The 14,856-nt window shown below is 41.8% G+C and overlaps 1 protein-coding gene across 2 annotated transcripts; it reads left to right on the forward strand.

The window, feature by feature from the left end:
- Positions 1-2,148: 2,148 nt before the first annotated feature.
- On the forward strand, positions 2,149-12,407 carry ZFP64 (ZFP64 zinc finger protein). Of its 2 annotated transcripts, none has more exons than XM_082773429.1 (6): positions 2,149-2,266; positions 2,634-2,873; positions 4,174-4,335; positions 5,546-5,608; positions 6,226-6,477; positions 10,381-12,407. In XM_082773429.1, exons 1-6 carry the CDS (start codon positions 2,212-2,214, stop codon positions 11,679-11,681), a joined length of 2,073 nt encoding a protein of 690 aa, XP_082629555.1. In that variant the 5' UTR covers positions 2,149-2,211; the 3' UTR covers positions 11,682-12,407. The 2 variants fall into 2 exon arrangements, with proteins under 2 accessions (XP_082629555.1, XP_082629556.1); XM_082773430.1 differs by lacking the exon at positions 2,149-2,266 and adding an exon at positions 2,351-2,432.
- Positions 12,408-14,856: the final 2,449 nt, after the last annotated feature.

Consider the following 14,856-nt stretch of genomic DNA (forward strand, 5'->3'; position numbering starts at 1 on the left):
CTGAGCCAGTTTGTTGCAGTGAACCACTAAAGACCACGCTTCAAATAAAAATACAATAAATAGAATAAATAAATAAAATAATAATTATTAAAAAAAAAAAGTTAACACCCCCCTTCACCACCCCCACCCCTATCCCCACCCCACCCCCCTAAAAATTTCCTCTCATTTTAGAGGAAAGTTTTCTACAGCCCTAAGTACAAAGAACACTGGCTGCCTGTAATGGACATTTAGGCCTACATCCAGAAATCCATGCAAATGAAGAGGTTTTCCAGTAAATTCAGTGGGCATCAGATTTTTATTGAGCTGTATAAATGATATTAAGTTAGGTTTGTCTTTGAGATTTGTGGTGAACATGACTGAAGGGCAGGTGAGGGCCTGGGGAGGACAAACGGCCTGTAAAACAGGACATGTGGAAGTGGAGGATAGCTTTTTTGCGATGGTAACCATCCAACCATTCTCAGAAGTTACTGCAGTGTTGTTCTAACTATCAACAATCTCGCAGTACATGGTTTTGCATGATGACTAACACTATGCACAAAGCAGGACACTTCTACCCAGTCGAGGAAAGTGACTGCCTCACTCTACTCTGCGTTGGTGAGGCCTCACTTTGAGTATTGTGTGCAGTTTGAGGCAACACAGTTTAAGAAGGACACGAAACTATTGGAGAGTGCCCAAAGGAGGGCTATACAGATGGGAAAGGTCTAGAGGAGAGGATGTATGAGGAGCAGCTGAGGTCCCTTGGTTTGTTCAGCCCAGAGCAGAGCAGGCTGAACAGAGGCCTCATGGCGGCCTACTGCTCCCTCAGACAAAAATCATAGAGTTGGAAAGGGCCTACCAGACCACCTATTCCAACCATCCTATCACCAATACTACCCACTAGGCTACTAAATCATATCTCACAGCACCTCATCTAGGCACTTCTCGAGCACCACGAGGGATGGTGACACCACCACTTCCCTGGGCAGGCCGTTCCAGTGCCTGACCACTCTTTGAGAGAAAAAGTTTTTCCTGCTATCTAATCTAAATCTCCCCAAGCACAACTTGTGGTCATTTCCTCAAGTCCTGTCATTAGTTATCTGAGAGAAGAGGCTGACCCCCCTCCTCATCAAAACCTCCCTTCAGGACGTTGTAGAGTGCAATGAGGCTACCCTACTGTCAGGCAGATCAACACTACCTCCCAACTCAGTGTTGTCTGCAAGCTTACTGAGGGTACACTCAATCCCCTCATTTAGGTCACCAATAAAGATATTAAACAAGATAGCCCAAATAGCGACCCCTGGGGGTCCCCACTTTCCTCCTGATGGAATGGCACGGAGCTGTGGTGGGAGGGCCAGGCCTAGAGTTAGGAAAACGTTTTTTACTTGGGGGTGGCATTGTCACAAGCCCCCCAGGTATGTAGTCATGGCACCAAGCCTGTTGGAGTTCAAGAAGCATTTGGACTATGCTCTGCCATGTGCTCTGAATTGTTGGGTAGACCCTTTATAGAGCCAAGAGTTGGACACGATGATCCTTGTGGGTCCCTTCCAACTCAGTATATGATTCTATGATTTTGACAACACTATCAGACATAGGGCCTGATTTTTGTGTGGTCCTGTGTGGATCCAGGACTTGGGCTCGTGATCCTTGTAGGTCCCTTCCAACTCGGGATATTCAGTTTCTGTGACTAGGCGCATGACTGAAGTGAGATAGCCAAAACTTAAAGACTACCTCAAGCTGTAATTCTAGCACCTGTCCTGGCTCATTTCAAAATTCAAGTTTCCAAATTCACACACGCCCTGCCAGACACAGAAAAGCCTGGCTCAGGACAACGGCCTCGTCAGGAGGTAGGGCTGGCTCACACGAGCTACCTCTGCCTCACAGTCACAGCTGTGCAGCGCAGCCACCTCAGCACCACGGCTTCACTGGCGGCTTCATCAGGGCACGGAGCCCGGGCTCATGAGGCCAATGCGGGCCGTTACGGGGAGCAGGAACGGTCGGGCTGAAGAAAAGCCCAAGGAGCCGAGCATGGCGGTATTATGAGGGGGTGACATGGCGGAGCCCTGAGCGCGGCGGCAGGTGAGGGCAGCCGCAGCCTCGCCGCCTCCACTGAGCATGCTCGGCCCCTCCACATCCGCCGCCGCTCGGCCGCCGAGAAGCGCGGGGGGAAGGTTCCCCGCCGGTAATAAGGCCCTTGGCAGGTGGCGGAGGCGGCGTGCGGGGCTCGCTGCCGCCATGAACCCCGGCGGCGGGGCGGGGGCGGCGCCGGCTTTCCCCGGCCCCGTGCAGTGTAAGTGGCGCAGCGCGCCGGGCGGGTTATGCGCGCTCCGGGGCCCGCGAGGCGGAAGCCGGCTCGAACCGGGGCCCGGCTACGCCCCGAAACCTGAGTAGCGCAAGAAGCGAGGCGGGAGCGGAGGAGCCCGGGAACATGGCTGGGGGGGAACCCGGGAATCTGGGTGAGCGCCCGGGGGCTGCGGGGCCCGGGCTGGGCCTGGGCGGGACCCCCCAGGGGGCCCGGGGCCTGCGGGGAACGTGGCCGCGGGCATGGGCATGGGCCGCAGCGGGCAGCTCCGCCCCTGGGGGCCACGGGCGCTCGGTGTCGGTCTCCTTAGAATCATAGAATCACAGAATCACTGCCCCTTCTGCTGCCGTTCCAGTTCCAGGAGGCACCACGGTGCTGGTGGAGCTCACCCCGGACATCCACATCTGTGGCATCTGCAAGCAGCAGTTCAACAACCTCGACGCCTTCGTCGCGCACAAGCAGAGCGGTTGCCAGCTCACAAGCGCGGCGGCTGGGGCCACCAGCACGGTCCAGTTTGTGTCAGAGGAAACGGTGCCCTCGACACAGGCACAAACCACGGCCAGGACCATCACCTCGGAGACCCAAACCATCACAGGTATCACAGTGCTTCAAAGCACTTGCTTGTGCAAAGCAACGTTACATTGCTCCCTGCACATGTGCCCCCATCACACTAAGGTGAACAAACTGGTCACACATTAGTTGTCACATCTGTGCAAAGGAAGGAAGAAAACGAGCGGTGTGCAGCCTCGGTGTGGCAACAGATACAAGTTCACTTACAACAACTCTAACGTTGTATAACCAAGTTGTGCAAACTAATTAAAATTGTCAATACTTAGGAAAAGTAATCAAATTGCTATGCATTTTATTTTTTAAGAGTGCTTTTGATGAGAAACAGACTCAGAATTGCTGTCGGGCTCTAATCCAGGCCCTTCTATGTGAGAACACTGCATTCCCTAACATTGCTCCCACAAGTAATTGGCAGAAAAAATATTACTCAAAATTTCTGTGTATGTGAAGACTGAAGTAAGGTCCTGATCTTGCAAACATGTAAATAAAACTACAATTTTGTTTAATGTATGAAGATTTGTCCTTCTGTATATTGTTTTGTTTTACCTTGGTGTGGGATTTTACTAAAATTCTAATTACTCGATTTTTAAAGTTGTACAGATAGATTAGGACAGCAAGTCTGAAAGAGTAGTGAAGCAAAATGAATTCAGGGCTTGCTTCCAGGAATTTTTGTATTATAATCCCTCAACTCAGTGTGGGTTTTGGATGAGTCACTCTTGTGCTTCATATTTGCTCGTCTTTAAAATGAGGGCAATTACATCCTTCTGCCCTTTTGGGGTGTAACATTTAATTGATTTAAAAGCTGCGACTTTGCCTGACAAAGTTTTACCCGTTATGAGTAATAGTTAAAAACAGTATTGTTGAAAGAGGCTGAACTCTTTAATTCTTTTTTAATTTATTTACATGATGCCTTTTTGACAATATTAGCCATATTTTTTTTTCTTTCCTTTGAGCTGTAGCACAGCCAGTGTTGAAAACCAAAGAGAACTTTATTAATGGAAGACCTGGACAGGCTTCAGAAGCAGAATGTTTTAACAGTGCAGTCAGATAGTATTCAAACAGGGAGACAAGTGGGCCTGTGTAGGGTCATATGAAGCTCAGCATGGCTCATGTGGTCTTTACAGAGTTTTCATCTGATAGCAGGATAGCAAGGGAGAGAAATGCCTTTCTTTTTCCAACTCCCCCATATTAATAAGAAGCCAGGAAGAAAAATCTTGCTGGAAAAGAAAACAGAGTAAAGGAGTAGTTAATGAGATGGAAAGTAATTAGAAAGGTTTTACTGACTGGACAAGCTAATGTTATCAAACTGAACTATTTTATGTGTTTAGTTTCTGCACCAGAGTTTGTTTTTGAACATGGCTATCAAACGTACCTGCCTAGCGAGAGCAGTGAGCCTCCAACTGCTGCTATTGTCTCTACACCACCAAAAGCACGTTCAAGAAAATCGACTTCCTCACTTACACAGAAGAAACTAAACTGTTGCTATCCAGGTAAGATGTGGGTTATGTTGTCTTCGTTATAACATTGATAGGATTGGTATAGTTACATACAAAGTAGGTGTGTCTGTCTTAAGCACTTAAGATGCATGTAACTTGGAGGGCAGCCAACAAAGGGTGTAATATACTACCACTGACATCAGTAGTAGTTTTGCTATTGATTTTGCACGTCCTTAGACTTTGGTCCTATACAGTGACATACCCTAGTGATGCTCCAGTGGGTTTGCATATTGACATTGGCCTGTGCATACAGCCATTGCTGTTGAAGGGCAGAGTCTGGTTTCCTTTTTGCCAGCAGCTATTATTGCATGCAAAAAATATTATATGTGCATTTTGCATTGTATGCTTTGTCTCTAATCAGTTAGCTTGTGTATAAAGATGTCCCTGCCCATGGCAGGGGGTTGGAACTAGATGACCTTTAAGGTCCCTTCTACCCAAACCATTCTATGATTCTATGATGATAGTTTGAACCAAAGTATGTGGAAACCTTAGTGAGTAAAAATCATTCAATATGCAGTAAATGTGTGGAGACAGCCATGTAGATGAGTAGCGATCATTAATGGGGACAGAAGTTACAGGATCTTTTTTGCTAGCCTGCCTTCACTTGAAAGACACACTTAAAATGTGTGGCATTCATTTCTGCGCTTTAAACCTGTAACACTTTCTGTTTGGGCAGAATTCCTGAACGGTGGGCTGTTAACTAAGTTCCCAGTAGCACTAACTTGAAATCATATGTGGAATTAATTAGTTACCTCTGCATCCCTTGTGTATTTTAAAATGCATCTCAAATCCTAGGCAGAGAGTGCAGAGATTTTGTTTCAAAGCTGATAGAAAGACTTACAGAAAAAGGAAATGTAGAGGAGGAATTGTCTCCCTGGGGAAGCATTAGAAAACTAAAGTTCATAGGTAAGCCAGTTTTAAGCAGTTGTAAGGAAATGAGATGGGGAATTTGTTTTCTGTAAATAGTGAATTTTAAAGAAAATCTTATTGAGAAGAAACCTAATGCCCAGAATCATAGAATGGCTCGGGTTGGAAGGGACCTTAAAGATCATCTAGTTCCAACCCCCCTGCCACAGGTAGGGACGCCACCCACTATATCAGGTTGCCCAGGGCCTCATCTAGTATCATAGTATATTGTTATTGTTGTTTTGTTAGATTTTCCATTAATTTAATGGTGTTATTTTCTTAATTTTACTACTGTCAGGTTGCCAGTTCAAGACTTCCTATGGTATGAAGGATATGGAACGTCATCTGCGAACCCACACAGGTTTACATAGTTGCTATATTTTATTTTTGGTTGGTTTCCTTTCTGGCTTCCTGTTAAAGAGTTTTCCTACAAAATAACATCTACAGATAAATCAGATAAGTTATACACGTATGTGTATATACTGGAGTTTTAGTTCTTAGTGCCTAGGGAATTGCCTTGTTTGGTAAGCTATGGCGCAACTGGGCCATACCACTCACAGCTATGAAACATGAGCACTTTACATAGGTTAAGGCACTGTCAAACTTCGTAGATGCAGACCATGTGTTTATCAGGGTGCAGTGTGGCGGTGCGCAAAGTTAAATTGCCTTTGATATCTAACAGTTATTTCAACAGTTCACGTGCTATCCCCCAAAACACTAATTCAGAGTTCTAAGGGGAGACAATTCCAAAAGTCTTCTCAACTTTCTGCACTTGCATTTGTAGCCTTCTGGAGCCTTAGCTGACTGGCTGTCAGCTGAAATCCTACATCCAGTTTCTGAAAACTAGCCACACTGGTATTTGAAAGTGTTCAGTGGTTTTTGTTTGCTTGTTTGTTATTTAGTAATATCTTTGTGATGCAAAAATTCTTCATGTATTGATGGTCTCCTGTTTGTGTTTTGTTTTGTTTTGTTTTTCAGGAGACAAGCCCCATAAATGTGATGTTTGTAACAAATGTTTTAGTCGCAAAGATAAGCTGAAGATGCACATGCGGTCCCATACTGGCGTGAAGCCTTACAAATGTAAACACTGTGACTATGCAGCTGCTGATAGCAGCAGTCTCAACAAGCACCAGCGCATTCACTCCAATGAGCGTCCTTTTAAATGCCAAATCTGTCCTTATGCAAGCCGCAACTCTAGTCAGCTAACTGTACACCTCAGATCCCACACAGGTGAGCTTAGACCAAAATTCAGATCTGTAAAAGTTTGGAAGCCATTTGGAGGATTTTAAAAAGGTATACAGGGTGTTAAGATGCCAGGAAGTGCCTACTTGAATTCTCAGAAGCGTTTAGGCATCTGGCTTCTCTCAGTCTCTTGGGTATGTAATCTAGTAGGGCAAGACAGCTCTTCTGAAAACACCTAGAAGCAATTGGAAGACAGATCTGACTCTTGGTAGTTGTTCTTTTAAATTGACTTTGGAACTGCCTGTTAAGATGTTCTTAAACCAATAGAACCTAATGAATCAATAAATAGATCCTTGAGAGTGTCCAGGGTGTTATCTGTGTTTCTCAAGTCTGGTCCACTATTTAAGAAACAATGAAGTTATTCTTGAACTTTGAAATTACAGTAAACTAGTTGTGTCATCAGAAACTTAAGATGTGTAATTTAATTTAAATCTCATTAGTAAACTTGCAAGTAATTAGCAACTTAAGTTGTACCTTTTTTGACCATTCTTTGTGTTGCCTTCCACGTTCAGGCTGATGGACATTAACGGGGGAGTATGATCAGTTGGAACTATATTTTTCCCATATCATATTTGTTCTGTGGATAAAACATTTTAGCCCCCAGGCTTATAAACATTGTATTGTTTTATACTTACACTGTTTGTTTGGTTTCCTTTTAATTAGACTTCTGACTTAGAGGTTGTTCCTATAAGAGTTTTGCCGTAAAGATACTGCTCTACAGTTGTCTTTGTACAATTTTCTCTATAGGTTGCTTTTTCACCTACTCCAGGTATAGGTTTGTGTGTTGTCTTTTATATATTTGATTAGTTCTGTGAATTTTAGCTGCAAGGTGGTTATGGTTCATTGATTAATAGATTAGCTTTGAACCTAGCCTGCATCATCTGATTTGGAATTCAAGTACTAAACAACATTAGTTCAGATGTGTGCAAGATGGGATTTATTTCAAACAGATAAAAGAAATAAATCCCTTATGCATTGTGAAGGTGGGAGGGTTAAACCAATCTGTCTCTAGCAGAAGAGAATCTTTTATACTTCACAAGTCTGCTGTGATGGAACAGGCAGGATTATCAGGCAGTTGTTTTACAATTTTCCCTCTTTCTGTTGCTATACAAGAAGATGTGGTGGTCAGTCAAAATAGTACAGGGTGTTATGAGAAGGTAGCTGTTAGTAAACACAACAGTTACAGAATATGGTGTTGAGTTTTCTACATGTAATGTAAGAGTGTGCGTATCTTTGCATTTATGAACATGGACAGGTATGCTCTGAATTTGGCTGTGGGACAACCTCTGGACGATGACACTCACGCATTCCCAGTAGAGTTAGATTTTTGTTCCATTAAATATTGCAATAGTTGGAAAGGGGTTTTAGGCTGCCTTCTTTCTTTTTAGCAAATTGTTCTGTTACGTCTTAAGCAAACAAAGTTATGCTGAAATTCAAGCAAGGCTTTACTTTGCTCGTCCCTTCCATTTCTCTGAAATTAAATCCTCTTTTTGTTTTCAAAAAAAAGCTTTTTTGATTAACTGAAAGGAGGCACAAGACTCTAGACAGTAATCATTTCATCCTTTTTAGGTTAAAAAGCTGTTATGCACACAGCCAATTTTAGGAGAAAAGTAAGACTGGTTTCTAGAATACATTCCTTACTACAATAAAATTAGTCATTCTGTAGGAGGTGAATGTAATTTACATTGCTCAGAGTCGCATCATCTACATGACGTTACTTGAACTAGTCATCTGAAGAGCTGTTTCCTATTAATTTGAGTAGAAATACTATTAAAATTGTTAATTTTAATTCCAGGATCAGACACTCTTTTTTTGTTTGATTCTGTCAGCGTTAATAATAAATGAATAGAAATGTAAAGAAACAAGTAATAAACCACTCTTAAAGTAAACAGAATGTTCATTGCTCTATTCAATAAAATTACTAATTCTTTTTCTTACTGTGCTATGCAGTATGTGAAAATTAAGCCATTGAAATACATACAATGCCTTCATCAGTGAAGTAGATAAAAATTTCATGGCAGAGTATGCAGCTGCGACTGTAAAATAAACCAGATGAGCAAACAGTGCATCTTCATTAATAAAAATGTGTTTAATATAGATAATACACTATGTATCTCAATTATTAAACAGAGACATGGATTAGCACAGTAGGCCACAACTTGATATGAAAAATATGCAGCTAAACCTGTTACATATGTAGCTGGATAAGCAAATTATGCAAAACTATACAGCTATTGTCATAGCTGTAAGTATTGTATGAAATATTAACTTATAAAATAGCTATTTGTGGTTTTCTTAAAGAAGAAAAAGCTTGTAAAACAAATATACTCTTTGTCCTCCCTCCACCAAGCATGTCTTAGCACTTAGGAGCACAATTCTTCTCTTTCAAAATAAGTCTTTTAAACTTTATGCTCAAGTAGTTTAGAAAACTATGTATTTTTACCTTAAAGAAAAAGGTAAAGAATGTTTTTCAATAGGATTGGCCTGTTTGCTCTAGATCTTTTTCAATGACTTCAGAAAAGAGTCCTTTTTTTATGCTGTAATTGACTGTATGAATTGATGGATGTACAGCTTATTTTGACCATACATATGACACAAGCCCGCAAATAAAGAAAATGCAAAACAGTGGCTTAGATTCAGGCTGTTCAAATGGTTATTTGTGTAGGTGGCTTGACATAAACAGACTACTAACGATCTTACAGATGAGTACGTTAATTTTTCATGCTTTAGCAGTTAAGAATTTGACCTAACTTTCAGTTAAATAGATTTTGGGTCAGGATTGCTCTCATAAAAATTATGCATTTATGAATATTTTATGTATCTGTTTGCATGAATGTGAACTGATACTGCATGAATACAAACAGATACTAGATTTTCTTGAATCTGTAGTATATTATTAGGTATGATGCAAGTATCTCGGTTGCTGTAATGCTGGAAAAACAAAAGCTGCATGTTATTTCTCTGTATAAACACATTTCCCTGGAGTCACTGTGGTGGTTTTACTCATGCATACTTGCATGCATGTTTCATTAGTCAGCCATTTCTATCTTGCAGTTGCATTTACATATCTCTGATTCTTCTGTTTCTATCCAACTGCAGTACTGCCGTGGTTTGGGAGCCACCTGACACTCATCAAGATATGGACTTCTGTCCGTACAACTCCCCATGTTCTGGACAAAAGTTTTCACTACTCTTTCTGTGCCAGCAATAGCATTTGTGCTGCACCACATGAGCCAGGGGAAGGAATTAACCAGGCCTGAAAGTAAACCAGGCCAGCTTTTCTTGTCAGCTAATTTAACTCACCATGTGAATAAATGTCAGTACAAGAAAGGCAATAAGGACTGTATGGTTGAGCAGTGAGGTTGTTGCCCATTACTTGCCTGTTTCTGCAGTAGCCTGAAACTTACCTAGGCTTAAAGTTAACTTAGGAATCTCACTTTAAATCTTGTACTGTAGACCTGAGACGTGTATGTGTTTCTGTTGATTTCTTAGACTTTAAAAATATAGCAGCTGTTAGTGTTTATTTTAATGAATTTTAAATGCTGGTTGAGGCATACTGTTGCCAAAGGGGGACAAATGAGAAAGAAACTCCAGTTGCTTTTTGTGAGCACACTGTACAGTTTTACAAAGTGAACTAGAAATTAAGAACATCTAAATATGGAAAGAAAAAAAAACTATAGGTGTGGGCAGGCATTCTCTTTGAAAGTCAGCACACAGATACGTTAGAACAGGTGATAAATACTGTGCCTCTGCATGTTCTAAATACCTGTAAACTCCCAACATATTTTCAACAAGTTGGCTGTGCATGTTTCACTATGGGTTTTTGTCTCCCCAGAAATAAAATGGATCTTGGTGTCTCATCTCTAATTGAAATGTGCTTTTTGTTGACAGGAGATGCTCCTTTCCAGTGTCAGATGTGTCCTGCTAAATTTAAAATCAACTCAGACTTGAAGAGGCACATGCGTGTGCATTCTGGTGAGAAACCTTACAAATGTGAGTTCTGTGAGGTCCGGTGCGCCATGAAAGGAAACTTAAAATCACACATTCGTATCAAACACAGCATGGAAAATACGCTGAAGTGTCCAGAGTGTGAGTTTCAGTGTGGAAACAAAACAAGCCTTCGACACCACATAAGAACTCATCAGCCTGAGCAGCCAGTGAAGTGCTCGGAGTGCAACTACTCTTGTTCCAACAAGGCAGCTCTGAAAGTGCATGAGCGAATTCACTGCAAAGATCGTCCTTTCAAATGTGAATTCTGCAGCTTTGATACCAAGCAGCGGAGCAACCTGACTACTCATGTGAGGAAAGCTCATGGAGACAAAGTCAAGACCAAGAAGCAAACTGTGGAGAAGAAGGAAGGAGATAGGCCAAAGCAAGGTGGCTCTAGGCAAGTTGCCAAATTAGATGCTAAGAAGGCATTTAAGTGTGATTTGTGTGATGCTTCCTTTGTCCGAGAAGACTCTCTTAGGAGTCATAAGAAGCAGCACAGTATGTATGGTGGATCTAAAAATAGTGAGCTGGCTGTTCTACAGCTCCAGATGGATCCCAGTCGACAGACCAGTGCCCCGATTACTGTCAGTCACCTCCAGGTCCCAATTCAGGCTGCTCAGGTTTCTCCATACAACGAGGGAAGGGTCAAGATCATTGTGGGTCACCAGGTCCCTCAGAATAACAGCATAGTTCAGGCTGCATCGGTGAATGTTGTGCCCCCCACACTAATCAGCCAGAATCAGGAAGATCTCTCAGCCAACAGCCGCTTGCAGCTGCTGGGCCAAGTCAGTTTGCTGGCACCACCTCCACCTCCAATATCACAAAGCGAAGCAGTGCCTGTGGCACAACCAGCAGTTCTTCTGACAACCCATGACCAAACCGATGGAAGTGCTTTACATCAAACTCTGATTCCTGCTGCACCTGTCAGCAGTCATGAGGCTTCAGCAAACCAAGCTTTCATCACCAGCTCTGGAATCAGCTGCTCTGACTTAGAAGGCCTTAATGCTTTGATACAAGAAGGAGCAACAGAAGTGACTGTGGTTAGTGATGGAGGTCAGAGTATCACAGTGTCCACTTCAGCTCCCCCTCCTCCTATCTTCTCCTCATCTTCTCACACAGAAGCCCCTAAGCAGACCTACTCCATCATTCAAAGTGGAGCGCACACAGCTTTGCTTTGTCCAGCAGACTCAATACCAGATTAGTCACAAAGTAATTAACAAATTTCAGCCTCGGAGGCACTGGTGATTTCAGCAGAAATGCATAGAACATAGGTGAATACAGAATTTGTCCCACAAAGCCAAATATCTTCCACATATGCATTCTGCTTGTGTCTGTACATGGAAACATACACCTTGTACGTGGCAAAGAGGTTGTGTATATTTGTGCTTCTTTTGAAATCAGAGGCTATGTTCTTCATAAAATCTGAGCATCAAAGCAACTATTGAAAGCTTTGCCAAGCAGTATGCTTCCTGGACTAGGATTCTTGCGTTGTGCTGGCAAAAATAAGAAAACCTCACCTTATGATGAACTATCTTCACCGCAGACTTTCATGTATACACAAAAGACAACAGTCCAAGCCATTCCAAGCTATATTTTTAAGTGAGGTCTGTTTTGATTACATGCTATGTATGGATTAACTGAACCTGGCTGGTTGTAGACATTTCTTATAGATCAATAATGGAGCCCTTCTGAAGGTCATGGGACCTGTTGCTTAATATTAGTAGAAGTGGGTAGCATGTGACACTTGATCTGGTAATGCTGATGCAGAAGACCAAGTGATGGTTTTTAGAAGACAAAATAATTTGTCCATCAGTAATAACAAAGTTTGTTAGCAAGAACACTATTAAAAATTATGTATATGGCACAGTGATCTGTGTCAGAGGCACCTGTGTTTTAAAAATCAAAACAACCACAAATATATTTTTTACAAACACTACTTAAATTTTGTTTTTATTTTGATGTTGCTTGGGTGGAAAAAGTCCATTCCATTTTAGTGCTTTTCTTTTCAAGTTAAAGGGGAAAAAAGAAAAGATTGAATTCATTCAATTAAAAATAATAATTAAAAAAAAGATTCTAATCTGAGGTTTGCAACACCAGCATTAACTCAGATTGGATCATGAGATAGACACACACATCATTTACTGGTAAATTAATGAATGAATGCTGGGCTGTATTTTTATACAGTATTATAGTCCTATCTGATGAGTATTCCTGTAATGGTAGCTATTAATAACATCACTACTCTACTATCTAGTTGAAAAACAGAATGTGTAGCTTGAGAAAATTGACAGCTCTATGGGTCCCTGGATCTGTAAAAATGAGTGATCATTCACAGCCAGACAGCATCCCAAGGACAGTTGTTAATACTTGTGAAGTCTGGAAAGAGACTTATCAAAACCAGCTCTGAGATTCTATCTTGGGGAATCAAAATCAAGTTAAATTTCACAGTATTTGCTAGTGGAAGACATTGAATGATAGCTTTACGTGCTTGGAAAACATACAGAGAAGATTATATAACTAGGGCCACTTTCTGAATAGACCTCGTGTTTGAATTTTATGTTTTAGCTTTTACAGACTTTATTTTGCATATCTGGTGGTGTTCCCCACCACTTCTTTATGTGTGGTATGCACTTTTATGTACAGTGTAAGGCTTTCTGCTTTACAATACATCCAGGAAAATTCAATCATAACTTGCAAGCACAAGTTATTCTTGAAAATGTGACCTTTGTTTTTTGTTGAAAGGTTGCTTAAATCTGAGTCTTCCAGTATCACTGACTTAATTATTTATGGGAAATAATATTTTTTTGGAGATCTATTCTGCCTTTCTAATTCTTGATTCAAAATTAATGTTCTTAAAAAAAAAAAAAAAATCCAAATAACCCGGGGTTTTAAAAAATCCGGGTTTTGAACAGGCTGACAATGTGTCCTTCCACTTAGGGAGGTCAGAAAAGACCACACATCAGTTAGAAGGAGAAACGTGATGAATGCTTAATTAAAGAGGAAATATTAAATATTTATTTTGTAGTCCTATGCTGTATTGAAATGAGAAGTACAAGTTCTGAGTTCACCAACAGCTGCATTTCAGGGTATATTGTTCCCTGCCCTTGTTCTCCAACCCTTGTTCTCCAACTCTTCCTGTGGCACAGCTTCATCGCCTGTTGTTAATTGTCTCTTCCCTACAGATAACTGATTTCTGGAGCTGACAAGACCCAGTTCCAAGTCACTAAGCACACCTATTTTTAAATAAATTAGAAGTAGGCGGGAGAGTTTTACTTGGTTAGATCACTGCAGAACATTCATTGAGAACAATAAATTGAAAGCCTAGACACTGAATTTTAATGCTGGCATTGGTGTTTTGTGGCTCTCAAGTCATGCCTCATTGTTGTGCCTGTAGCAGAGACCTGATCATTACAACTGTGTTGAAACAGCTTGTAAAGCACTTGGAAGATAAAAGGCATCACAGGTAACTGTTTGATCTCATTATGTGTGGTCCCTGATAGCCAGGTTGTAAATGATCACTGTAGTAGCATAGATCAAACATTTTGTGATACCTTTGAAATAAAACGCACGGCACAGAAACAGTTCTTTGCTATTAACCCACCTCCAGACATGTACATGCACAAGTTAAACTATTGGGCTGCATACAGTGCTTCCGTGCACTTCTGTGCAACAGTTACTGTAAGCACTAGCGATATAAGGTGCACTTCCAGTCACACATCAATAAATACACGTTTCTCCCCCAGGTTGTGGTGTTTTTAGACCATGTTGCAGGGGAGGCGAAGCTTCCCCAGGAGCGTGTGTGGCGATGCCAGGCTGTCCTCAGTACAGCACATGATCTGGTCAGCTCAGAAGGTTTGTTGCAGCTCCTGCAGAGAAAGGAAGGCTCCTTCAGTGGTCCACTGTGCATCGCTGCTCCACGCTTATGCTGAAGCATCTCATCACTGCTGTCATGCTGGAGCTGGGGCAGGTGGGAGCTTTCTTCCTGCTGCTTTTTTTGCTGTTGAAATTGTAATACAGAGCAACAGAAATAGTGTAAGTTCTTAAGTTACTGTCTGCTTTGAAATCCTGTGCTAGGTCTTTGAATAGGGTTTGTTAGTCTGTTTGTGATTCAGGTTCTAATACCAGTTGTTACGCATTTTCTCTTTATTGTAAGACAAAAGAATCTGAATTGATTTGCAGGCACACTTCTGGTTGTTTTTGGTAAGACTCCCTCTCTATCTGCTTGCTCACACATTGTTGTACCAACATTTCCTGCTGGTTGTTTTTATGAAGGCTAGTGATCTCACAGATAATTGTTTTAATACCTACAGGCTGCATGGGTAGAGTGTGGTTAAGTGCTCTGATCAAGGAGCTTGCGTGCTGGAGGTGCCAGTGCTG

This window comes from Aythya marila, assembly GCF_965140915.1.
Source record: "Aythya marila genome assembly, chromosome: 16".
Classification (NCBI taxonomy): Eukaryota; Metazoa; Chordata; class Aves; order Anseriformes; family Anatidae; genus Aythya; species Aythya marila.

Excerpts from the sequence above, each read along its gene's own strand:
- ZFP64 (XM_082773429.1), top strand. The coding sequence starts at position 2,212 with ATGAACCCCGGCGGCGGGGCGGGGGCGGCGCCGGCTTTCCCCGGCCCC. Across the intron at positions 2,874-4,173 it reads GGAGACCCAAACCATCACAG|TTTCTGCACCAGAGTTTGTT; the intron begins GTATCACAGTGC and ends TTATGTGTTTAG. Across the intron at positions 6,478-10,380 it reads ACACCTCAGATCCCACACAG|GAGATGCTCCTTTCCAGTGT; the intron begins GTGAGCTTAGAC and ends TTTTGTTGACAG.